This window comes from Triturus cristatus, chromosome 11 (assembly GCF_964204655.1).
Source record: "Triturus cristatus chromosome 11, aTriCri1.1, whole genome shotgun sequence".
NCBI classification, from domain to species: Eukaryota; Metazoa; Chordata; class Amphibia; order Caudata; family Salamandridae; genus Triturus; species Triturus cristatus.
In genome coordinates this window covers 858,948,518-858,975,297 of record NC_140594.1, presented here as the reverse complement: position 1 = coordinate 858,975,297, position 26,780 = coordinate 858,948,518, and the positions used below count along the sequence as shown (strand labels likewise).

Sequence of the window (26,780 nt, the reverse complement as noted above, 5' to 3'; positions counted from 1 at the left end):
CAGGGAAAACACCACTGTCTGACACATTTAACCCCTCTCCAATGCAGTTTCAGATTCATGTTCAAGTGATGTTAACAGACACTAAAGCCCTTTTTTGCCACAGAAAGCTGTGAAAGACGAGACTAGACATTTCATGGTATTCCAACAAGAAAAGATGTGTCAAGAAGGTCAAATCAGCAGATGCATGAGATTTCCAAAAACTAGGAGTATTTACAGCTGCTTGACTATTTTGTGCCCCACAAGCCTTTGTTTGCACTCTCAGCCCCTACAACTCAACCTCTGCTCTGCATAGGCCTGGCAGCCCTTCCTCCTAGCTGCTTGGCACTGGCACTATGCCCCAGCTGAGCGTCTGAGCTCTCCTTCTCTTCACTGGTCCCCAATTCCCACCTAGCGGCCACATCCAGTTCTTGTGGTGCACATTCCAGGCCCTCAAAAAGTGTTGGAGCATCTATTGCCATCCTTTACTTTTTCAACCTGTTACCCTCAATCCCCGCAGCACTGGCTGTTGCAACGCCTTCATGCAGATTTCAACCCATAACTGACCCAATAAACAAACAAATGCTTGGAGCCTGGGGGAATATTACAAAAGGTTACATTTGCCACAATTCTCCAGACACATGATGAAATACCACAGCAAACACAAGGAATATGAATGAATACACAGGTGAATAGCTCACGAATAAATATTACAATAGAGAGAAGAAAAATATACAAAACATTACTTACAAACAGAACATTGAGATCAGGCCAAGAAAGATAGTTGAAAGATTCACACAAGTGGCATAATACAAAGATACAAACATAGAAAAAAGACTTACACAGCTATACATTAAATCAGTGATCACAAAGTCTTACAAAACAACAATAAATGAAAGACTCACAAAAACAACCATCAAAGACAGACAGGAGAAAGCCGTACAAACTTAAGGCAGTTAAACACTTGCAAAAACTCTCCTTGAAGTCAATTCTAAGACATCAAAAAAGTGTTATTACATATTCCAACACTTAGCTTTTCTTTTACAGAGCATTGTTTCGAGGTGTGTTAATTGAATTGGTTCTGATGAAATAAAAACACAAGACTACAACCCCCAACAAGCATTAGACTATTAAACGAAAAACTGGGTATGAAATGTGTTATTCCGGTTGGCATGTGGTAATTCCAACGATCAACGCAGATTCTAAACTGGGGCCTTAGGAAATGAACAAAATATAGAAAGAACACTCAAAATGTTTATCATTGATCCCCGAAGACACAGACAATCTTGCGGTTAGTCAATAAGAGGACATTCCCACTTACATATAATAACTCATTGGCAAAATCTCTCATTGTCTGACCATGCCTTGGCTACTTTACATCACCAATCGTCTTTCCTACCTACATGGCAAACATCCTTGAGACCATAACACTAGCTACCATATAATTGTTTAGGATTCCTAGTTACATATTTCCAGAGGACCTTGACTGTTGTCATGAGATCATAGACTCACTTGTCTTACAATTGATGTAACATCGTTTTCCCTGCTTGGATACCTCCTAAATACCAGTTTTGATTTTAGGGTTCATGACCCAATCCTGATCTCATTTGATTGGCCTCCCACCAATGGCTTGTCAACTACCTCCATATTTGACGTACAATCTTTAACAATCGAGATTATCTCTCTAAACAGTTAGATACCAAGGTTATTGAAGTAGCTCTTCTCACTGTCAAAGCACAACCCTCCAGACCTCCCTCCCACTTAATCTCTGCCTTGACATGGGCTATGGAAAGATCAGGCAGGATTGGAAACTCACCTATTCACCTAACCATCTGAACTCGTCACTTATTCACTGCAGCATCACCAGGCACGTCTATTTATTATTTCCATCCACTTTGATAACCATCTCCACATACAGTGTGAGTACTCTAAAGTCACAATAGGGCAGTGTGAGCATATTAAAGAGCAAATAAATGGTATCACCTATAGTTAGCATCATCACACAATGTTTATGCTGGGTTTTAAAAAACAAGTTTCTTCATACCCATGATAATGAAAATCAGCCCACAAATACTCACTCTTGAATTTCCTTTAAGTTTGCACAACACCGTTGCACAGTTGTCTTCCACTTCCCAGGCATTTTAGTTTTCTCTGCGTTTGCAATTAGGATCCTGCAGACAGTGTGATCTTACCTTCTCTAGCTCACGGTGCGCATCCAGGGCTGTGCCTTCTTTCTCAGATCCTTCCTCCACCTTTGTTAGTATATTCTATGAATAAAAAGAACATAATGTTAGCCGAGACACTCTGGTACCCCATCAATTAAATATTAACAAAAAGACAATTGCCCTCCGCCAAAAGATCAACGTTACATGATCAAGTTCAACTGTGGTTAATTGATTAGGGGTCCACTACTCGAGGAGACTAGAGCAAACATTGGTCATGAATTCTATGGTAAGTTTTGAAGTACATTATTCACATATCTTTCCAAAGTAAAGGATGATAGAACCCAATCACATATGCCCTCAGGGACAGTTTTCTACTGAAGACTGGAATTGGACTCTGAATGATGCCCATGGAAACATGTAGACTCATGTTATTTTCAATGTAAGCATATGACTTATGTTAGCATAGTTTAGACAAGCACATGTTTGTTAAAAAAATTACCATGCAGAGTAAGTGTGGAACACAAATAAGTACAAGTGCATACAATAAAGCAGGTTCAATGCAAGGATTCATATTTTGAGAAAGGAAGGGACAAGCACAGCTCTCCCTTATAACGAACAAGAAGGCAGAGATTTGGTCAAATGAGATGCCAACCTTTCACCCTTTGGGGACTGTCATCTTAGGATGAGTTACACATTAGTTTAGGTCCTTCATTGAGACAGGCTGCAACTAATGCTGGGGGTAAGATTTTAGCAATGAACACAAACATATAAATCACTGAAGAGTAGTCTTTATCCCAGAAGGGTTTAAGGTTTTACGAAACTGAAAGACCAAAGCATAGCTCCCTTCAAAGGGCTTACCTCCGATTGACTTAAGTAGAGTTTAGAGAAATGGACATACCCATGTAAATGGTGGAAATCTTAGGAGGAACTTCTATTGGATTTCCCTGTCCGAAACTATATATCTGCTCAATGTTCAACTTTTTTAAAAGCATATTTTTTTATGTAGGTACCCTACTACAGAGGCAGTGTTGCAAAATAAAAAAAATTATTTTCTGTTAGAGTAAAGTAAAAGAAGATCTAATCTTTTACTTTGCAAGTTCTTTAATATATCTAGGACGATTATTTTCCTTTTCTGAGTCAAGTTCTGTTTTAATTGTTGAATGCAATTCACAAATGGTATAACCGCCTTAAGAATGAGAATGCTTACCAGAAAGGTAAAAATAGGAATTATGAAAGTAATTTTAGGTAGGTTGATGTCTGAAGTTAAAATCTCCATAGAGAGAAAAACTAGTCTTTTCTTAAAAGTTCTTCCCCTTTTAAGTGTAAAAGGATATTACAGATTGTGTGCATGTAGTGAATAAGTGTAAGAAGTGTAAGAAGGTATTGTCTTTTGCTTGAGCGTGTGCAGGGGTGTCTGTCAGAAGGTGTATCTATATTTGTTAGAGGTGCCGCACGTGTGGTGTTTGTTTTGTATTAAAAGACTGATCATTTCAATGGCTCCACTGCCTTAGTGGAGTCTGAGTGAGCAGGAGTTCCGTTAAGTCTGAAAGGGCAGTATGTGATATGTGTGTATGTGAGACAACAGTGCTGTCAGAGTGTGAAAGTGGTCTTTCTGTGTGTGATGTCTAAGCAACAGACAGTGTTCAATGGAGACATTTATTTTGTGTAGCTGAGGAGAGGGATAAAGACCACAATACAGAGTGTGAAAGAATCTTATGCGTGGTGTATGCATCGGCGTGTGCTCAGAGGAAGGTGTGGATGGAGCTGGAGCTGAAGTTATGGCCAGTGTAAGCATTTCCATCAGTTATTCAGAGGTGCCAGGGGAGGCTCACCTGTACCAGCAGTTTGAGACGCGTGATCCTCTGAAAAGGCAAGATCAGGAAGGAGGAGAATGGAAGACCTCTGCATTTTGGATCCAACTCGAGCTGTGAGATCACCTCGCGGAAAGCTGGCTTCTCTTGGCTAGAGACAGACACACAGAAAAGACAAAGGGAAAAAAATGAAGATACCTATCTGAAATTCCATTTGGAGAATATCACTGACGCTCACATTTATTTTTAGGATGATTTCAACTGTCGACAGAGTATGAATCCTTCAACAATGTTCAACCCTTAATCAATTACACGTCAGGGAGATTTTCCTCACTTCAAAATCGGGGTTTCCCACTGATTCGTGTGCACCACATATTCTTTAGCTACCTTGGGAGATTATTTCCATCCACCTTACTGAACTATGTGACAATGTCATAGAAGTGAATATTTACCCTCAGGCTAGGAGGATGCAAGCCACTGTGATTCATCTCCTTCAAAAAACATTGGCAAACATTATGGTACTTAAAAACTACAGACCAATTTTATTGCTGCCACTCTTTGCTATAACCTTGGCACATGCCTTGAATCAGGAACTATCCAGAGTTATTGACCAACACAATATTCTGATTATGTCCCAATCCAAGTGCTTAATTTGAGCCGGTGGTTTCCGGTGCTCAGCACCGGTACTTAATTATCAACACCAGCACTTATGACGGCCAGCGACATGGTGGCGCTGTCTTCTAATTTAGAGATGGACACAAACGTTGTTTATTCATGCATTATAGATTAAAAATAACTAATACCTGACACCCAAGCCATTCTTATAGCTTTAGGGGTGTGGAATAGTTTGAACTGTCACACATGTAGCAGTGTGATGGTTAGTAGTTGTGTTGGTACTGTCATTGGCAGCTCTGTAAGGGCAATGGGTGGAGCAAGCTGCAGTTGCCTCTTGGCCAGGGCCCTAGCACTTATATTTTTACAACTTAAACACAGCTGAATCCGGGTTTAGAAATGGCCACATCATGTGGTCGGCACTGGTGGCCACTTCAAATGACAAAGAGTTTTATGACAACGGTAGTTTGACTACTACAGTAAAGAATGGGTACTGCAATTCCTTTGTCCAGTGTGAATGTGCCTATATTATTGATTCAGCCAATGCCTTAAACCAGCTTGCACCAGCCCATTTCTTCTGTTAGCGCCTCCTAAAACAGAACCAACTACTAACCATGAAATTGGGGAGAGAATGTGGCATAAAGGCTGCCGACTTCGGCCCTGAGGAACCAGGTTCAAATTCTGGCATCGGCTCAACATCCTGTGATTCTGGGCAAATCACTTAATCTCCCTGTGCCTACACTAAATAAATGTATCCTTACCTGGTGCTCATGAAAAGCACCGGTGTTGATGATTAAGTAAGTGCCAGTGCTGAGCACTGAAAACCACCAGCTCAAATTAAGCACTGTGTATAAGCCTTTAAATATAAGCAGTTCAGTGGGAGATCCCTCTGGCAAGCGACTCTTGGGAACTCTCTCCTTCTCCACCCTAAAAATTACCCAGGAGGTCTGTAATTCAGGAAAGGTTGGGAAACCTATTTGCCATTTAGGCATTCACCTTGATGGGCATAAGATATACCTATGATGCAACCTTTATTTTCGAACATGCGATTACAACGTATTTCCTTTCTCTCTTTAAACCTGTTGCCCCTGTTATGTTCCAAGCATTTGTATTTTGCACAGAGCACTTTTTCATTCCTATTCAAATCCCTCCTAAACGACAGTAAGGGCTGTACAAAATAAAATAAATTACATCAGTTAGCACTTGGACTAGAGTCTGCCAATGTACGATGCAAAAGCAAGTAACCAAGAGAGCTAGTATCTGGCAGGCAATGAAAGGGCGCCCAACGGAAAGGTATTAAACGCAGTTACAAACTGAATCATTTAGAATGTTCTAGAACCGTGCCAAGAAATGACAACTGACTAAACAAGTGTATGTCAGACAAATGTGCTCATCCGCCGCAGAAAACGGTGAAACGCAGCCAGCTGGGCCAGTATTCACACGCTGTCAGCATGCCCGCGCAGCCATGGTTTTTCCATGCCCGCCTCTCCACATCGCAGAGACTTCCACAAGACTGTTCCTTCGCGATATACCGTGGCTGCCCGCTAAACTGTCCACACGGGACTGTCCTATCGTGTCCACTCTACCACCGTCTAGATGTGTGAATGATTTAATAGTACACTAGCCCACGCTTTGCCCCCACTCCTTTCTTCACATCCTGTGCCTGCCTTGAAGCAGGCGCAGTTTCATTCACTGAACTGTCAATCACCGCGGCCTATTTTTAGCGGCAAAAATCCAACACATCTTGTTCCTGCCCTATTAATGAAAGAAAAATACCGCTCGGTGTCACAGAGAGAAGTGAAGGCGGGTGAGGAGAACGCCGGAAGCAGAGAGAGAGAGAGCGAGCGAGCGAGCGAGAGAGAGAGAGAGAGAGAGAGAGATGGAACGGGCGCGGAAAGAGGGTAAGAAGGTGCGAGACATAAAAAAAGGGTCAGAGATAAGGAACGAAAATATGCATGGAAGGAAAGGGAGAGCAATTAAGTGTAGCATATTAGACATAGTCAAAAATAGGCGGGGGGGGGGGGGAATGGGCAGAAACCAGGTGAAGTCGAGGAAATACAGAGAATTAGACAAGGCAGATGTAAGGTTAAAGAACAAAAGAGAAGAGGGACTTCAATATTGTAGACAAACATCAACAAGCAGCAATGTCTTCATCACTGTTCAAGAGATGCAGAAACACCAGAAAACAACTGTACAGAAGCCAAGGCTGTGGGCACACAGAGGCCTGGATAATGTTGATGAGCGAGATTCAGGGATACAACTAGACCCGAACTTGGAGGGGGCGGGGTGTAATACCCTAACTACCACTCCCCAACAGTGCACCTCATCTTTCCATAGCCTTTCTCTGACGTACATTTTTTTTTTATAGTGCTACTCAATTCACTTACGCTCATTTCTGTGATCTGCATGGTACACGTTCTTTGCAGCAGGCACATTAACCTTCCGTGCTAATTTATGATAAGCCACTGCACAAACAAGCATTGGCATGGCCAATTGTTCTCGCCTTTGGGACCTTATAAGTGCTTAGCCATGCAACAGTTAATGTTGTTGCACCAAGGTTATTGTGCTGCATAACTAAACACTTATAAGGTCCCAAAGGCGAGACCTCTTGGCTATGCCAATGCTTGTTTAAAAGTGCTGCCATTCTGGTCAATATAAAGCTACCCTAAGGATATGCCTTAACAGCCCTCTGGTGTCCTTTTTAGGTCTCGCCTGACCCAGCACATGCGCTGGTCTGGCGAGACTTATTGAGAGGGCTCCAAAAAGTGCTACCAGGCCAGCATAGAGCTACAGTGCATGTGCGCGGGCGCGCGCGCCGCGCTTTACCGCGATTACTTTCACTTTGATGTTTGATCGCGAGCGCGATCACTTTCACTTTCGCGGCCGCAAAGGCTGCATTGCATAGCCAATAGGTCTCGCTTTTGGGACCTTATAAGTATTTAGTTATGCAACTGTTGCATAGCTAAACACTTATAAGGTCCCAAAGGCGAGACCTATTGGCTATGCCAATGCTTGTTTAGTATTGAAATACGTAAGATAGGAAGACTTCCATCCTTCAACTCTTGACATTATGCATGGCATCATTGTTGCCTTTATTATATCATGGTATAACTTACTCTATTAGTGCGAGATGTAGGGCAAAACAATTAAAACTGTGTTTACCGACATTTTAAACCAACAGCTTTATCTGCATGTTTTCAGTCTCACATGGGCTGGGAAAAGGTCACACAGTGTCTCACTCTGTATTTGAATGTCATGCTACCTGAACAGTCTTTGCACGATTTTACCATGATTTTTTTAAAGTGTAATATTTCAATTAGGATGTCCAAAACGACCACCATATTTGAGGATAAAGCACAAGCAGTGAGAGATTGGTTGGCAGCCTCTCACTGCCCATAAGTCAAAAATGCAAGAAATCCAGGTATATACAAATTAAAACTAAACAAAATAATTCTTTATTTCAGAATCCCTATTTTAAGTAAATTAATGGTACATTTCATGTATCATTGTTGACAGGTGTTCTTTTTTTCTAAAAAAGTTCTTAATTGATTTAACTCAGAAGGTAATTATCAACCCTGGCCTGCTGAAAAAAAGACCTGAGAACACACATCTATGCAGTGTCTACATTTATCAAGTGAACTATTTTAGCAGCTTGTCTGGAGGTGATGTAACAACAATTATTCATCACTAAAGTGTGGTACTGAGGTTAGTCATTCTATTCTTACGACTCACACTTTTGAGATAACATTTTTTGCTTTATTTTTGTTATTTTTATTTCGTGCGCGGGCAAAACCAAACTTTTCATAAAAGTCTCCAGGAATCAATCGTCAATTATTATGAACTATTACTCGACATTACCATTTTAACTATTTGTACACTTAGATAACAAATGAGTGACTTAAATTGCAATCCGATGTGATGTCAGTACATTTATACAAGTTGGGAACTCAAAACAAGTTCGATTGGGATTTGATTTTCAGGATATACAGCTATGGATTACTACTGAATTTCTGTCATTTTAAAATTCTAAAAAACATGCAGACATGCCAAAATCAAGTGAACGTATTGATTGAGCAATGCAAATTCTCATAAGTTTTGCACAGCTTTGACAAATTTATCTCTGTAAATAATGAAAGGGACGCAGAAGCCGCTCGGTATTGGAAGCACTGAACCATTGCATTTCAGTTGTTCAGATTTGAACTAACTGCCACAAAAATATTATTTGTGCTCGTCAACTGCAGAAACAAGTTAAAAGCCTGGGTTAATGGTTTGTATATAATGCAGACCTCCTTCCCAGGCCTGCCCTGAAATTACTTGAAACAGCTTTACTGTCTGTCACAGGACTCCATTCTCAGTCTTGCAGTCTGTGGGTGAAAGCTGTTAGTGTGTGCGTGCGTGTGTGTGTCTGCAGCCATCTAGTGGCCTTGTTTTTAAAATTTTACATTTATTTGGCATGCATTTTCCGTGAGCTTTCCCTCCAGGTGGCAGGTGCAAGACTTCTGGCAATGGCTGACAAGCAATGTAATTAATCAGCTATCTCAGCATAAAATGCAGCGCATGTCTATTCGCACCTGACCCGTGTGCATAGTGCATACTCCATGTAGGTGTAAAGTTGATGCCATGAGAATTTAAAACAAGTATTGCAGGGGTGTGCGCGCTCGCGTGCCGGCAAACACGCGAGTGGTGCGCGCGCAGCACCGCCAAAAGGGAAAGCAATGCAATCACGCTCCAGATGGTGCCTCGGGTGCTGAAAGCTGGCAGCTGTGCACGTTCCCGCTCGCAAGAACGCAAGTGTTAGGCCAGCGCTCGTAGCACTTTGAATTCCCGTATACTAAATGTCTCGCCTGAGTCAGCGCATGCGCTGGCTCAGGCGAGACCTAAAAACACAGTGCCCTTCACCAAAGTAAACGTCAGGTGCGGCTGCACCGGTCGCACCATTCTAAAGCCAGTCCTGCTCCCAGCAATTGGGGTATGTGCTGGATTGAGGAGCGTGTGTCATACTCTTGTGCCATCCCACATTCTCAATCCACCAGCCCCATTGTTGCAGATGGAATTAAGTCATCGTCTAGCACTATTCACCACTAATCCTTTTGGGTTCCGGGGTAGCGTGCTACTAGCCGAAAAGAGCTTCAACACCTCATATGGGGTAGTAAACGCTATATAAATACAATTACAATACAATACTACGGAAAGAACAGGTATTCAGTGGGTTGCTTTGTAGAAATATGTATATATTCATGAAAGTTGTGTCATTTTGATATGTGCAGAGTAAGAGGTGTGCTCATGTAAGTGCTGGGTGATGGTCGAAATTTTGTGAGTGAGTGCAGCATAAGTGGTGCGAGTGTACGGAGAAAAATGTGCCAATGTGAGTGTTGGGTGAGCAGCATGTATGCAATGTAAGAGGAGGGCCCATGTGAGTGTTGGGTGAGAGGAATGGTTGCGAGGAATGGTTGCAGAGTGAGAGGAGTGAGAGCAGGATGGTGTGAGTGGTGTAAATGCAGGGTGAATGGTGTGCCTGTGTGTGGTGAAAGGTGAGTGGCGAGAGTAAAGGGTCATCTGTGAGAGTGACTGATGAGTGCATGGTGAGAGGAGTTAGTGCAGAGTGACTGGTGTATCCCTATGAGTTCCGGAACACTACTGTCCCTGTGTGCAGGTAGGATGAACAGAGTGCCTCGCTGAATGCAGGCTTGTCTGTGTGATTGCAGGGTGAGAGGAGGAAGTGCAGTGAGTGGTGCGACTCCAGGGTGAGTGCTGTGCTTGTTTGCGCAGGGTGAATGCTATGCCCATATGAATGAAGGGCGAGCTGTGTGAGTGACAAGGGGTGCCTTTAAATGCACAGTGGGTGATGCAACAGTGTAAGAGTAGGGTGAAAGGAGTGACTGCAGGGTGAGTTATGTGACAGGTGAGTTTGGGTGTGGGTGAAAGTGCAGAGTGGGAGGAACGAATGCATGGTGAGTGATGTGCTTGTTTGAGGGATATTGCAGAGTGAGACATGAGTGACAGGCAGTGGCGGCTGGTGACATTTGAAAGTGGTGAGTGTAAAACAATTGTCTTACTTCACTGCGGCGAGCGAGCCAGAACCACCTACGGGGGGTTCTCCCCTGAGATTTTTTTGAAAAGAGTGGGCAAATGGTGCATTTTCAAGCAAACCAGAAGGTGTGAAGAACAGCTCAGTCAATACTGCTGTTTAGAGTTGTGGGAGTTTAGAAACCTTATAGAAGTTTGACACATAATGTGAATGCTCTGGGAATATGGAACTAAAATGAACAACAATTTACTGGTACCGCAGTAGCACAACTATTCTTAATCATACTGGATAGAACCACAAGCTAACATGTACAATACCATGATTGACAGTATGATGAATTTACTTGGACGCTAGCGCTTAGTATGTGCTCGCACTACTAAAACGTATTAGAACTGTTTTTTACCTTCCCCACATACACATGCATCAATACTAAAGAGGAACAAGCAGTCAACAATATTGGAGCAATTCTGACTTCCCTCATTGTCATGGCCCCTACTCAACATTGTGAAATGCGTGTTCCTCTTTAAGGGGTATTTAATGCAAATTATGTCGCTTTTCTTTGCAGCACCCGGAGGTTGATCAACTTAATCAGTGTCAAGCACTTAGTGGCTATGTCACTAGTTATTCTCATTCACGCCTGACCATCACCGTGGATACATAACAGTGTGCCTTTCTATGAAGCAAAATAGAGAAATAGAAATAGGACTAGCACGGATGATTTTACAATGCGGGACCATGGCGACCATCTTAGCCTAGTAGCCACCTAAGATCTGTAATAAAGAACTACAGTGCCAAAGTACTTTTCACAGTTCGCCAGCAATGGTCACGTGGTCAAGAAAAACAGCTGCCGGCCAGCTAACGCAAAACGTATTGCAGCAATATGTAGTTTGTGTGCGCACACCAGGGCTCGGATTGTGGAGTGATGGGAAAAACCTAACACATAATGTTGCGCATCTCACTAGCAAAACATCAGGGTGGGTTTGCCAGGATTGGAAAGCATGCCAGGTTGTATATGGGTATAGTTAGATGAATCTTCTTGCATGGTCTTCATGACTACGATGGATTAACAATGCAAATATAACCAGTTCGAGAACCAGCACAACGTGGTTCAGGGAGTGCATGGACTTATGCTGAAAAGCGTCTCAGCTTCTACCGTGTTAAAACGTGTTGGACATCTCACTGCTTAAACAAAGTATGGCGGGCGGCCGTGCACATAAACGTTAGACGCATGGCTGCCACAGTAATGCAACAAGTGCTGCATAATGACTACCCCAGCCTTCCACCCAAAGGCACCCAGCCTACCTCCGCGCCAGACGCTGCCTGCAAGCTCCCAGTCTCATGGCTCCAAAAATCACGGTGACGCAGCCGGAGCATCATTTTGTAGGCCCATGTATCCGTTCAAGACGTAGGCGCAGGTACGCAGCCAGTTAATAGTGTGGCAGCGACCAACGTGTTCCAGCGATATTTTCAAACTGTAACCCGATACTACATTTTCCATCCTCGTGCCGGGCCTGCACTCCCTTGTTGCATACTGAACTATTTGAGGCCCACGGGGCACGCGGCGAGCTCTTGCTGTTTATTAACGTCAGGCAGAGGCTGGGTTTTCGACTGCGCGCTGAGCGTGCACCGCCACCCACACCATTGCCATCACAGTTCCTGCAAAACACGTAGGCCGCCGAAAGGAAAACGCCGCGGACGTCGAACAACGTCAACAAGACAGCTAAGAAACCTGCTGCAAGCTAAAGCAACAAACCTCCGTGAACTCGACAAAACACGAATAGGAGGAGCTTAAGAAAACCAGAGTAAGCCTGGATGTGGTCAGATGGAGCTGGTAGGAGACACCACCGCCTTTCTCCGAGGCAGAGCAGAAATGCCTCGGAGAAAGGCAGCGGCATTTTCGGATCCGAAAAGGACGGGGCCTAATCGGAATGACTGACCTCTTCTCCAATGGCTGGCCAGCATTCAAGAGGCCAGCCAATGGAGAACAGGGGAGAAGAGGGACGGGTTCAAGCCCCTCTTCTTCAAGTCATTAAATCTCGCGAGCGAGACTGCGCAAGCGCAGCCTTCGCTAGCCGAGACCTAAAAGGGGGAGTGCGCTAGGGTGACCAACTGGCATTGGTGCAAATTCAGGACGGTGAGTGTAAAAATTCAGGACAAAGGGTCAAAATTCAGGACAGGTGGTCAAAATTAAGGACAAAACTTCAGGACAATAGGTACGTTTTACAGACACATCAGAGGAGGTTGTGCAATAGTATATAAGTAAGCCCAGCCATATCCAAACATATTCAACCATTTGCAAACCTATCCATCATGTATCCTTCCAACTATCATCTCACTCATCCATCCTTTCACCCATCCTTTCACTCATCCATCCATCCATCCACCCTTTCACTCATCCATCCATCCACCCTTTCACCCTATGCATCTGTACACTTATCCATCCACTATTCTACCCATCCAGCCATTCACTCATCCATCCAGCCATTTACCCTTTCACCCATCCAGCCATGCTTTAACTTACTCATCCATCTACCTGGTCACTCATCCTTCCACCCATCCACCCTTTCAGTCATCCATCCATCCTCCCTTTCTCTCTCCATCGACCCTTTCACTTAGCCATCCTTCCTTCCTTCCATCCATCCATCCACCCATCCATCTACTCATGAATTCATCCATTGACCTTATCACTCATCCATCCTTTCTCTCATCCATCTATCCTTTCACTCCTTCACTCATCTATTCATCTTTTTGTCCATATACCCTCCCTTTCATTCACTCATCCATCCTTACATCCACCCTTTCACTCATCCATCCATCCATTCACCCTTGCACTTATCAATTCATCAATCAAAAATCATTTCACTCATCCATCCACCCACTCACCATCCATCCTTTCACTCATCCATCCTTTCACTCATCCATCCTTTCACTCATTCATCCACCCTTTCACTCATTCATCCACCTTTTTACCCATCCAGCTACCATTCCACCCAGCTATTTATCTTTTCTCTCATCCATCCTTCCACTCACTCATCAATCCACTCATCCTCTCTCATTATCCATCTATTCAATCTTTCATTCATCCATCCATTCACCCTTTCACTCATTCATACAGCCATCCACCCACCCCTTTAATTACTCACTCGCCCACCTTTTCATATTAATTTTGAGCAGAGCCTTTTTGAGAAGAGGCCCATCAAGAACTTCACCCTCGCTGCAGGAGCCATTCCAGGACTGGGACATAAGCCACCCAGAGCAGAGACAGGATGCACCACAGGGGGGAGAGGAGCCATCACTGGGGGGGGGGGGGCAGGAGTCATCACAGGAGGGGGAACAGGATCCACCAGGGTGGGCACAGGGGTGGGCATGCAGTATTCTAGTATCATCTTGGTCTCTTCCAGGGTGGGGTAGGGCTCCTCACCCCCTCCTGGACATGACAACGAGACAACAGGCTCTCTTTCTAAAATGTTAGTTTTGCCATCCCCCACTGTGATGTAGAGTACTTAAAGGAGATACTCCAGGAGAACTGATTTAACTGATTGTCCTCCATACTTTTTTAATCAGTGTGGGTGCGATTGTGCCATTTCTTTATTTTATTACATTATAGACTTCATGTTTGAAGAACCGAGGTTTGCTTAAAATTTAGTGACAGTAATTAAGCTCTGTGCAGAGAACCACGTGCTGCCTCGCTGTCTTGCCACGGGGCCTTGGGCAGAAAGGGAAAGTGTGAGGCCCCTCTAAATTGCAGAGACATGCCGCATTCAGGGCTGTTTGCATCTGAATAGATGCCCCTGCGCCTGAAGCTGCAGCCCCTCCCTCTCAGTCACCTTCAAACATCTCTTAACAGCTCATCAAGGGTGGAAGGTGTGAGGATTGCCATCCCGCTGTGCCTCTCCAATGCTGCTGGGTATCCGAGCTTTGGTACTGCATCGGAGTCTGTTACACCCCGGAGTCAAGCGGGGAGGTGGGTGGAAACAACGGAACATCGGCTTTAGGGTGGTGCGACCAGTGCCCGGTTAAAATTACGGACAAATGGCGTCCGTTAAAGAATCCTTCACGGACAACGGACAGACGGCCGAAATTACGGACTGTCCGTGAAATTTACGGATGGTTGGTCACCCTAGAGTGCGCATGGCTGCTTTGTTCGGCCCTGGGGCCGACCAAACAGTCAGTACCCATAACAGTGGGTAAGCCACTCCCCTGCTGCCCTCGAGCAGGACTGCTCATCCGCCCGCCCGCCCCCAACCAGGCACAGAGGCACTTCTGCTTCTCGCAGTGCGAGAAGCAGAAACATAAATGGTAGTTTTTACCGTTTATGTTTCTGCCTTCTTGCACTGTGAGAAAGCAGTAGGGCGACGCCCCCACACCGCAATGGGGGAGCCGCCACTGCTGAAAGGTGATTGAAGTGTCACATAAGTGCAGGGTGAGTAGTGTGCTTGTGTAAGTGCAGGATGAAAAGCGTGAGTGCATGGTAAGTGGTGTGAGTGCAGTGTGATCACTGAGTGCAGGGTGAGCAGTGTGCTCATGTGACCACAGGGTAAGTGGAGGGAGAACGGCATACGATCATGGCGAGGGGCATGAGTGCAGTGTGGTCACTGTGAGTGCAGGGCGAGCGATGTGCTCATGAAAGCGCAAGCTAAGAGGAGGATGAACATTTGGAGTGCAGGGTAACAGTGTGAGTGCAGTGTGATCGCTGGGAGTGTAGGGTTAGTGGTGAAAGTTTCAAGTGAGTGGAGTGTCATATGCATGCAGGGAAGGAGGAGGGTGAATGGCATGAGAGCATGGTGAGCAGAGGGAGTGCCATGTGATGTGTGATCACTGTGAGTGCAGGGTGAGTGTGAAAGTGAAGGGTGAGCGGTGCAAATGAGGAGTGAGTTGTCTGAATGGAGGATGTATATCCAGACACCTGGAGTAACTCGGCATTGTATTGACGGCTGGCATAGGGTTTCAGATATAAGTTAAACTATTGCTATTATGGCATCAATCAGGGATGGAGGGAGGAGGAAATAAACAATTTGCTGATCCTGCTACAAACTTTCAATCTCCCGATCAGGGTTGCCAGCTGATCGGATTTCTAACGGCACTAACAGTATTTTGATGTGCCAGCTCATACAAAAATAACCAAAATCACCTGAAGCTGGTATTTTTAGCACTTATTCGTGCATGCTTGAAACAGCAAATATAAATAACACTTTTAAGTAATTAATAGGGCTGAATCACTGATCCGTGACTAATAATTAAAGGAAACAAAGACAGAAAAGTCATGTTACGAATGAATACATACCATTTTATTTGCTGCCCTATTTAGCGTCAAAGGGAGACCGTTGCAGACTATTGAAACAACAAAAAACGGCCTGTATTTTTCCTTTTGGAACGGTGGCATCTCTACTCGTAAGATGCCTTTTCACTAAATGCATTCTCCCACTGTGGCTGGAAAAGTAAAATACAAATGTAAAGAATAGCGAATAGGCAGAGTGGGGACCCAGGGGGTACTGGAACCAGTGGAAAAAAACCAAGCATTTGCAATGCAATAGGTCTCGCATTTACACGAGTTTGAGCTATTGGCATTGTAAATGACAATGCCTTTTATTTATGTTTTGGTTTTTGAAACATAAATCTAAGGCATTGTCATTTACAATGCCAATAGCTCAAACCCACGTAAATGCGAGAACTATTGCATTGCAAATGCTTGTTCTAAAGCTGGTACAATTATTTTTGTCAGGTTAAATCCAAAATCACCAGTAAGATTTAGCTATGTCCGATAGACAATCGCTCTTTTGCGGGTCGCTTGACTGCAGTCTGAAATATCTGAACTTATCGGCACTAATCATTTATGTTAGGTGTGGGTTTTTTATGGTCACTATTGGTAACTCGTGAAACAAATATTGACTCAAACTGCGCTCTTTTCACTCGTGCACCCCCTTTAAGCAGCTGTTCTTTGTCCCCCTTCTGCCAGACCAGCTTGGCGGATGTCACTCAAAAGCGTATTGCTGTCTGGAGTAGATTCAGTCGCCATTCCGTGTTTGCATTTGAATTTAGCTCTGTCACAACTGATAAAGAGTGATAAATGTGACATTCCTGCGTCAAAAGATCATTAAATGTCAGCGCGTGCACTGGCAGCAAGATGGCTGGCAGAAAGTCAATGATGCAGGGGCTGTTTGAAGTGCGAAGAGCGGAGATGGATTTGCGACAGCGGGGAGTCCTGAAGGCTGCAAGGAATCAATCACCCGTTCATGCGCAGTAAGAGGAGACACACATGTGAGGGGAACTCAGTGTGTGTACACACTCCTAGAGGCAGACATATCACGGAAGTCCGCACTAGCTGCAACGATGCGGCATCAATTGGATATAATCATATGCGAAACAACAGACAATTGTTATTTCATTTGGCGAGGACATTTTATGTGATGAAATACTATACCGGAGAAGCAATCTTGTGACGCTTCAATTGTAAACCTTGAGATTAAACATTGTGAGATTGTAACCCAAAGTGCATCCGCATGTTTAGCCCAACAAACAATTTTCTGCTACATCGATGGAGTACAGTAGGTGCTCCTATTTTTAAACTGAAATCTGAAAGCAAATGTTAAATGAAATTATTTGGAGCATCCCGTCAGCAAAAAAAAATCCTAAACTGTCAGATCAGGTAATATTTTCTGCACTTCTCTCTTTAGTTCTTGAAATGAGAACCCAAAAATAACTTTAAATCATTTTTTCTCTTTGGGGCAGCTGAAATGATAAACTATATTACACGATTATACATAATGAAGTGTATGTGCATCTGGGAAGAAAGAACATACGTGGGAGAAAGAGCATGCTGGCAGCAGGAAGTGAATTTTGCGAGATTGGAGTGTAGCAAATGTCATGGGGTACCTGTTGCCTGGAAGGGGAATACAAGTGCTCACCAGGCAGCCACGGCAGAACAACGAAAGAACGCACGCAAAGTGAAAGTAATCATTTTGCGGCCGCTTTGATGTTCTCAGTGGCTGCGCGGCCCACTGAGAACATCAAAGCGGCCGCAAAATGATCACGCAGGCTGCCAAATGGTGCGCGCGCCCTGCGCACATGCACTGTATTTGGCGGCCTGAAAGCACTGGTTTGCACTTCCAGATCCCCCTTTTACAAAAGCTCTCACGAGAGCAGCGCTAAAGCGCTGGCTCAGCAGAGACCTAAAAACAAGGCCGGGTCAAACAGTTCGTAAAAGGCACGTAAATGGTCTTTTAAAAGACCTGTGAAAAACTAGGGTGTGGCAGAGAGAAGACCCCTGACAGCCAAGCAGACTCCACAGCAGCTCCAGCAGCAGCAGTCCAGGCTTAGAGACACGAAAGTGGGGGGAAGGGAAATAATAGGGTGATTTAGCCCAGTGGGCAATGTGTGCCTGGCAGTCGCGGCTCCTCAAGGGAGTGCTACGGGGTGGGGGAGGGGCAGGGTGGGGGGTAGTAAACTCTGGTATACGGCCGACTGGAGTTCAGTACATAAATAAATAAATAAATGAAACGAATTACATTGCGCGTGCTGCAACGCCATTTGCGTTGCAGACTGCGCAAAGTAATTCGTTTTATTTATTTATTTATGTACTGAACTCTAATCGGCCGTATGCCGGCGTTTACTACCCCCCACCCTGCCCCTCCCCCGTCCCACTGCCCCACAGCACTCCCTCGAGGAGCCGCGACTGGTGCCTGGAGAGATTCCGCATGCGACCTGCTGTGCCCAACAGACGAGCTTCATGGAGTTCTCTTTACTTCCTGTGGTACTAGGAAGAGTAAAAACTGCTATCCTCGGCAGCAGCACCCACCACGAGGAGCCCACTGAACCTGGGTATTTGCTGTATTTCACTACCCGAACAGCAGTCAAAAGGGCCATTTTCCTTACTTGCACCATGTCCCATGGCAACCTTGCCATGCGAATGCTCATCAGAAAACTTTTCCCTTAAACCAATGCAATTTAATGGACTGCAAAGGATGGTGGTGTTTCCAGTATGCCGTGACGTAGCACAGTCGTTATATCAAGATGGTTATATATTCTAGAGAACTAGCTCTTCACCTCCAAACATTGTCATATGAACAGACGCTTTTTGCACCCCTTTGAGTCCTATTTGTAAGATTTGCATACTGTAAACCGGCAAATATAAATATTTGCAGCAGACACTTGTGCACAACATGAAAATCACTGGTTCACTTCCCAATGGGGCCGACTCTGTTTTCATCCTTCGCAGATAGGTTAAAAAAAAATACTAAGGTTTTGGGTAACAATAGTACTGCTGGCTAACGGCAGGGGATGAAATGGCAACATTGTGATACCAACAGCTACATTAAACTCTCTTTCTTAGATTGCTACACTATATTAACTTTTGCAAAACCCGAATCTAGACATTTATACATTAAATGCATATTTTGCATTGCAAAGGCTATCACAGCCTATTTCACAACACATTTATAAAAATCATAATAAAAATCTCAAGAAATTCACTTTTTTTCTCCCGTTAAAAATGAATTTCCACACCCCTCTCAAACTAAGCCAGGAGTTTTGTGTTTTCAGCCTCTGCATTCTTTAAAGACAAACTCAGTTGAAGGCATTGTGGACTCAAGGACTTTAACCCTCTGAGACGTGCTCGGCTTTCTCCATGATGTGCTTTTTTGAACTTCAGACCAGTTTTTTTTTGGTGACATTTATAGAGCGCAAACTGCTACCCGAAAGTGTCCTGGCGCTATTTGAAACTCTTCCTGGGTCCAAATGTGAAAAAGAGGAGATGCCAGAGAGAGTTCAGCCTAGCTGGTAAAGAGCCACGTCTTCATGCTTTTCTAAAGGCCAGTAGGCTTGGCAAGGCTCTGAGATTCATCGGGAGTCCATTCAAGGCCTTGGCGGCCCCAACAGCGAAACTTCCAGCCCCCCAGCTGGAGCAGCAGCTGTTCTCTTTTGTTGCTGATGATGACTTAACATTAAAGCTGGAAGGGCTGGCGCACATCTCTGTGCATCAGAGGTAGCGCTGCTGCCAAATTCTTCTGAGAAAATACAGGGCATCCAGCAGCAGGTACTTTTAGGGTGTAAAATCCTCTACTCGCAGTGTCAATTCTGCTGGAATCACTAATTATTTTAAATTATTGTAAACATTTCTAAAGCAATTTTAAGAGATTGCATCTTGTATTGTATATTCTATGTTTACATTATAAGGGGAAAAATATCATCTTTTGCTATTTTAAAAAAAAGTTTTCTATTTAAAAAACAAAACAAAAACTGGCCTTAACATAGAAATGCTGGCCATCATGCTAAAATACCAACTAGGTGGCATCATACCAGAGACAGTTGCACATCATGAACAATGGATAGCGTGGGCAACCTCGCCCTCTCATGACATTCCAGTAAGTAGCTGAATTCTTTCTACCCTGTTGTGCAGTTAAAAAGACACATGGTGCAGTGAAGCTTGAATGGAATGTTAAATAAAATGTCAAGAAGGCAAAACATGTATTTAATAAGCACTAACATAATTTTAAAGCTTAAGGACATTATTACTTTTCGGACACTGAAAATCCACCTAGGCCCGCGGAAAACAATTTGGTATCTTGCGATGCTCACTTACTAAGTGATGATGGTTTTGACAACAATATGATATTTATGTGATGTCACCAATATCCCGCGCCCCCCGCTACTTCAGATGAGCTTTTTAAATTAGTTGGTACTTGTTTGCCAGAGGCCCACTATCTTCTGGCTTGCCTAAGGCAATTTTTCTAACATCAGACCTGCCTTGGGACTAGTTGATTAGCCTCTGTGGGGCTGAAGGTAGATTTCCACACTGCCTAAAGGGTGGGCTGATGCATTAACCCACCACCAAGGTGCCCTTTATTGGTAAAGTGATGGATGCCTGCATTCCTTACTCCAGTGCTTAATTTGTAAATAAAAATAAGTGCCAGGGCTCTCGTCAGGAGTCTACTGCAGCTTGCACCACACATTGTCCCTAGCAATGCCGCCAATGACAGAACAAACACAATTAATAACCATAACACTCCTATGAGTGTGACACTTCAGACTATTCCAGGCCCACGTAGCCATAAGAATGGATTGAGCGGTAGGCAATAGTCATTTTTTATGTATACTGAATTTATAATTGACTGTTCTTGATGCAATTTCAGACAGCGCCATCTTGTGGCACACTGTCACAAGCGCTGGTATTGACAATTAAGTTCCAGTGCCGAGCACCGGAATCCACTGGCTCATATTAAACACTGCCTTACTCACAGACATGCAGATGCAGGCAAACTAGACTCGGGCATGAGCTTGCTGTAGCGTTGAGTTTACAACTGTATACTCCCTACTCATGCGTGATAGTGGTACACCATTCTTCCTGTGCCTCTTGGATCTTTCATGGATGTCAATTTACAAAATGTCAGGGGTTGGGGAAGTGAAACCATTCAAATGGTCAATCGCTGATGACATAATTGGAAGGGACATCACATGACCTTTTGACCCTGATAGGGCCAAAGAAAGTGTTGTCACAAGACCTTTTACTTAATGGCATTAAGGTAGTGGCACCGCAAACTCAAAATAGCAGCAATAAATGAAAGAGTAAACATTAAATGCAAGATTAATAAATAATGCAAAAGGTTTATAAAGCAGTTCCGGATCCATTTTTGTTCCACACATATATATTAATTTATATAGTGCCATGATATTCTATGAGTGCAGCCAATATATGCCCAGACTGCTGCCTTGATACATCGGGTTGGGTTTGCAGCAGTTATCTACTCAGATACAGCCAGCATGGACACATTCCCAAATGCACAGGCCCACATACCAAAACACAGTTCAATATGTCAAGGCCTAACCAAGGGCTAGACACATCACCCAGAGCCCAGACACAGCCTTCAATTCTTCCACTCAGGTTCACACTAAAGGCACAAACATTATTTCAAGCGTCCATCACACAAGGTACAAATTTACAAATAATTTACGGAACATAGCACAATAACTATAGTTGCTGCGTTGTGTGAAAGAGAAAGAGAGCAGAACAGCGCTACATATACTAAGATATGGCACTGTTCTCCTCTCTCTCTGAGCTGGCACACTTTACAATGCCATGAGATAACGCACACACCCTTGCGCCTTAGTGAAATGGTGTGTGCGTTCTTTAAGATATAGTTTTTGTTTTGGAAAGGGACTCTTCCAGTACAAAAACTATCCTTTAACACTTTTCCTGCTTTGAATATGTGCTGTACAATGCAGCACCCAGGTAAAGTTTGAAAAACGAGGCAAAAGAAAAATCTTCCCCGTAGTTATGCCAGCTTTGAGGAGGTGTAAGATTTTGGCGCAAATTTCAGGCTATGAATTTTTGTAGATAGGGATTTGCATCAAAAACCATGGATGGATGCATAAGAATGTTCATGTACCACCCATGGAACTTCTTCTCGATAAGAAGTAGCGCAAAGCAGTGCATAGCGCAACTTTGCATTACTTTAGGAAACTATCCAATGCAAATCCTGATTTGCATTGGATAGTAAATCACAGCTTAACACTTTGCATCAGGTTTATGTTACAAAAGTAACGCAAACCCCGCACAAAGTGTTAGTAAACATGGGCCTAAGTATGTATCTCATAGGCGACATCAGAAGAGAGGTGACCATAATTCAATGCGAGGAAGGTAAAAATGCCAGGTCACCCTTAGATGTTGGTTCTCTTCTCCCCTTTCCTGGAGGACAAAGTCCTGAAAAGGCACATGCAAAGTTCAGTAGCTGCTGTTGGCACACCTAAAATTAAGTGGGGACTTTGTAATAAGCCTGCAGAAAAATAGTAATTACATGTATTTTAGTGCACAACGCCCCTCTGCGGAATGTTATGTATTTGCAATATCAAAACATTCTGAAATAGGAAACAAACTCTAATGAATTAAAACTTTCCAGTGCTGCTGAATCAACAGAAAGTAAACCGGGCTCATGCCAGCCCCGTTCTCCTTCCGTTCCTGCCACTGGTTTGTGATCTCTGAGGCCAGAGGTCGCCAAGGCAGTCAGGAGTCACAAGGAGCAAGTCAGGAGTCACAGCTGCGACCCCTAGTGACCCTGAAATGACATCTATAAGATGTGTTGGTGGAGCTGAATGTCACATGTACCAGTACACAGATCCTACTAAGACGTTACCACTGATTTGACTACAACTACCTAAAATACCAGTATAACCAGTAAGGGGAGTACCCGGGTAAATGTACTAAGTGGAAGCTTAACCCTAAACCTTTACTATATCCTAACCTTACTCCGCCTAGGGTATCAGCTCGGACAAGTGAAGGGTCAAAGTAAAGGCCAGTGTCGATATTCATCTCCTAAGGTCTTGATAGGGCAAAAGGCCAGGCGCCGTGATCTTACAAGCACCAAACATATGTCGAATGTAAACTCTAAATATCTGAATACTTTCAGTGACTGAGTGAGAGCTAAATACCCACTATTTCTGGTCTCCACGAGTCATCCCATCACATTCCTCTAGTCTTGAATGATCTTTCTTTATGACAAGAGCTTATATAGTCTACTATAGCCACACTACCTCTGTCCAGTGGCGGCCATCACATATAAAAGGTGGTGGGGAGGAGAGGGGGAGCGCGGGTGGGGGTTTAATAATTTTAAAATATGATAAAGAAATGAACCTTAAGTTGCCGGCCTCATCCCACCTGGTGTTTCCATTCCTTGTTCCAGAAGGCACTGGGGCTGTAGCAGACTCTCTCTCCAATCCCCGCACTGGATTGAGTTGGCTGGAAATACACTCCGCTCACGTGAGGGAGTCTGTGGGGGTTTCTCTAGCCCGGCTGTTCAATACAGCCGGGTTAGAGACACCTCTGTGTGCATGTTTTTTGGTCGGCCAGAGACAGCCGGCCAAACACATATGCACACTTAGAGAGTGCACCTAGCACTCCCGCTACCCCCTACCATGCCCTGGCCCTGCCCCTCCCTGCACACACTGGCTGAACCAGATGCTTTTAAAATAAAACGATAATGAAATATTTTATTTATTAGCTGCTGGCTCTGAGCCAGTGGGGCGATGCTACTCCGCCATTGCGGAGGAGCAGCCCCTGCTTCCGTCACACCACAAGCTCAATATTGACTAGTGACTGATGCCGGCAGGCTCTTTCAGCAGCTTCCTATATCAAATTTGCAATACCTCTACAACTGTCTTGCACCCTGAGTAAAATGGACATTTGTGTGCACCGTTCACATGTTCCATCTTCCCAGATATTAATTAAATGCTCTAAACTGCATCGGGAACAAACTGTAGGTCTGCATATATTGTACCTAAATATTGTTTTCACTACTTTAAGTTGAACCTTAAAGATTTAGAGTACTGCACATATCGTACGAGGACCCTCATTTACACACGTCCCCCTCCCTGCGCTGTAACATGTTCAGGTGGCTTTGGAGCTTGCAAAGAAACATATGGGGCCGCTGCACTTTTGCCTTCCATCCCCATATTTGCTCAGCCCAACCTACGCCACCCACCGAAGCCATGCTGAGCCTTGGTGTGTAGGAACGGTCATTTGCTCAGCTTTTTAGCGGTCGGCTTCTTTTTAATGATCATGAGATTGGTTTTGGTCAGCCAGTGGTTGCTCAAGGAATGCTATTAGGGAGTCTATATTTGTCAAGCGGATACGTAGAAGTAAGTGCACATGTCTGCTCATAAGTGAACGTAGGGACTGCATTTGGGTTAATCCCTGTTCCTGGGGATCCAGGAAGAGAGGGTGGCTCACTCTTTGACTCGCTGGCTCCAGTTTGAAAAGCTGTGCTGGAGAAGGTGCTCAGTGTGATAAGGGACATAGTTGAGCTTTTGATAGTAGAGCTTCCATCAGAACTTGCTTCACATTATAATTTAACAGGCACCTATAGCAGATGGCTGGCGGTGTGAGAGAGGATTTTAAAACCTGACAAAACAGAAGGTGGCTGCGGTCTCGCTTTCTACTCCAGCATAAGTGAGTCGAGTTGAGCTGTTCATCACAGAAATTTTATTTATCTTATTTGGTTTGCTTCAAATTATTTTCATCGTAGGGTACACCTACTTCCATACAGTTCTATACCACTTACAAAAAAACGGAAAAAGGTTTTGGACATTAGACAATCAAGGCAAAAAGGATGTGTGATGGATTCTATATAGGATACTCTTTTCTGTCAATTCTAAAACTTATGCTTTACTGCTTCCTTTTGAAAAAATTAATGGAACACTAGAGGAGTGGCATTTTCCTGAAAAATAGCAGTTAAACAACTACGAAAAAGGAAAATCACAAAAAGAAAATCCTACCTCACCAAGTAAATCTGTCTAGGTGGAAAACCCAATTTGTAGGATCTCGAATGGCTATACCCACGATTCTTTGATTTTTCCCCCATTTAAAGCCCCAGTGTCCCTCCCAACAAATTATTTTGGTAGATGAGATAAATTTACAAAATGTACAGATGGAAATATACAAGGAAGTAGATAGTGTTGATCTATCTGCGGGTATGTTGGCACAAAATGTAGAATTCTCCAATTTTACCTCAGGGGTTCCCACAGATAATACACTCCCAGATACAGAAATTGCTCAAATTAAAACGTTCGGTAAACAATGTCCAACAAAGTCATTGATGGTCATCTTTAATAATACACCAATTACTCGAAGCAGTTTTTTAGGTTTAGGGTCAAATCTGTCCAAAACCACAGTTCTCCACTAAGAGAGATCCTTCAATGCTCAAGGGGAATATGTCGAGTTTTCGGCACCTTTTCAAGTCTTTCAAAACATTGGGTGCTATATTGTTCTTTTAGAAAAAACGTTGTTATCATATTTCCGAAATGACGAATATTGTTCTAAATATATTAAACAGTACACTGAGGGACAATAAAATACCAGATAAACCAACAAGTACTCATGCCAATGATGAATCCCAGGATGTTCAAAATATCATACTTATCGACAGGGGTACAAAAATATATTTCCCTCCAAAGAAGAAAGGAAAATCATTTGCACCTGGAATCAATAAAACAGCAATACTCACTGATAGCAATGATTAAGTTTATTCATTAGAAACCTTAGTCGAAGAAGTCCCTACAAGGAAGTAACATTGCCTCTGGAAAAATCCACCAATTGACAACTCTATACGATTTTTATCAATTTCATCCATTTCAGTGGGAGAAGAGGAGTCTCTTGCGGATATGCATTACCTCCAGATGAACCTGTCAAGAAATGTATGAAGAAGCGACCTAAGACAAGCATCGTGACTCAAATTTCAAAGACTGTATGCTTGGGAAACACACTCAACAGTTCGAGCAAGCAGAAGGGTAAAAATCGTAGGCACTTGAAAAGAAACCACTCTACATAGTTGGTTAAAATCCCAATTAGAAACTTCCATTGGAGTGGAGAGAAATGCCAGCTTTTTGCCAGAGATCTCCCCATAGGTTCCAACTTTGGAGTCAGACTTAAATCCCTTAGCCACAGAACAGAATGCAGTGCACAAAGCTGAAATTAAATCACCTGACATCACAAAGTCTCCTACAAAAAAGATGATCCCTGATCAATTGTTTTACAACACGAGGAGGTAACAAAAATTGAGTGCCTCGATTGTACTTGAATTGCCATGGCATTCACACTTTGCTTTGTTCTTATCCATAACTACAGATGTAGCAATCAGCAGATATCAAATAAATACAAATAAGCAAAGACCTAGCTGAGTTGGTATTTAATTCTAATCTAATCCTTTCTATAATTCTTAATACAAGTGACATTTTCCTCTGTAATGGTGTTGATGCTTGTCCTAAGAAAAACCATTGTCAAGGCCATTATAAATCAGTGTTTGGGGATTATATCACCAATAGGAATTACACGAAAGCTAGCTTTAAATATGGCAAGTTCCACTTGGTCCTATTCATTTACTGAGCTCATTAAGACTGTTTCAATCACCTGTGGGTCTCAAAACATATGGCCCTTATTTCAAATTCAGCCCACACGTTCCATAAGGGTAAAAATGATGCCAATGATTGGACTTGGGTTGCAGGGGCAATCAATTCCAGGAATCAGCTTTCCGGCAACCAATTAAAATTTTAGCCTGCACTTAACACTTTGGTCCTGGAATGTGGCAGACTTATTCTTAAAGCCCCAAAATATTCCAGATTCTGTGGGATTCAAATGGGACTTCATCTGCCTCCAAGACACTTGGTCTGCTGACAATAATCTTACTTTGGAAAATTTGATTAACA

The 26,780-nt window shown here is 43.6% G+C and overlaps 1 protein-coding gene across 2 annotated transcripts in view; it reads right to left on the bottom strand.

Moving 5' to 3' along the window:
• Nucleotides 1-26,780, bottom strand: part of NGEF (neuronal guanine nucleotide exchange factor) — a 979,475-nt gene that overhangs the window by 144,143 nt on the left and 808,552 nt on the right. For both annotated transcript variants that reach the window (XM_085634692.1, XM_085634693.1), the window contains 2 exons: nucleotides 3,974-4,103; nucleotides 2,169-2,243 (listed from right to left, as the gene is read on the bottom strand). In XM_085634692.1, coding sequence (XP_085490818.1) covers nucleotides 2,169-2,243; nucleotides 3,974-4,103 — 205 coding nt within the window. The remainder of the gene's footprint in view (nucleotides 1-2,168; nucleotides 2,244-3,973; nucleotides 4,104-26,780) is intronic.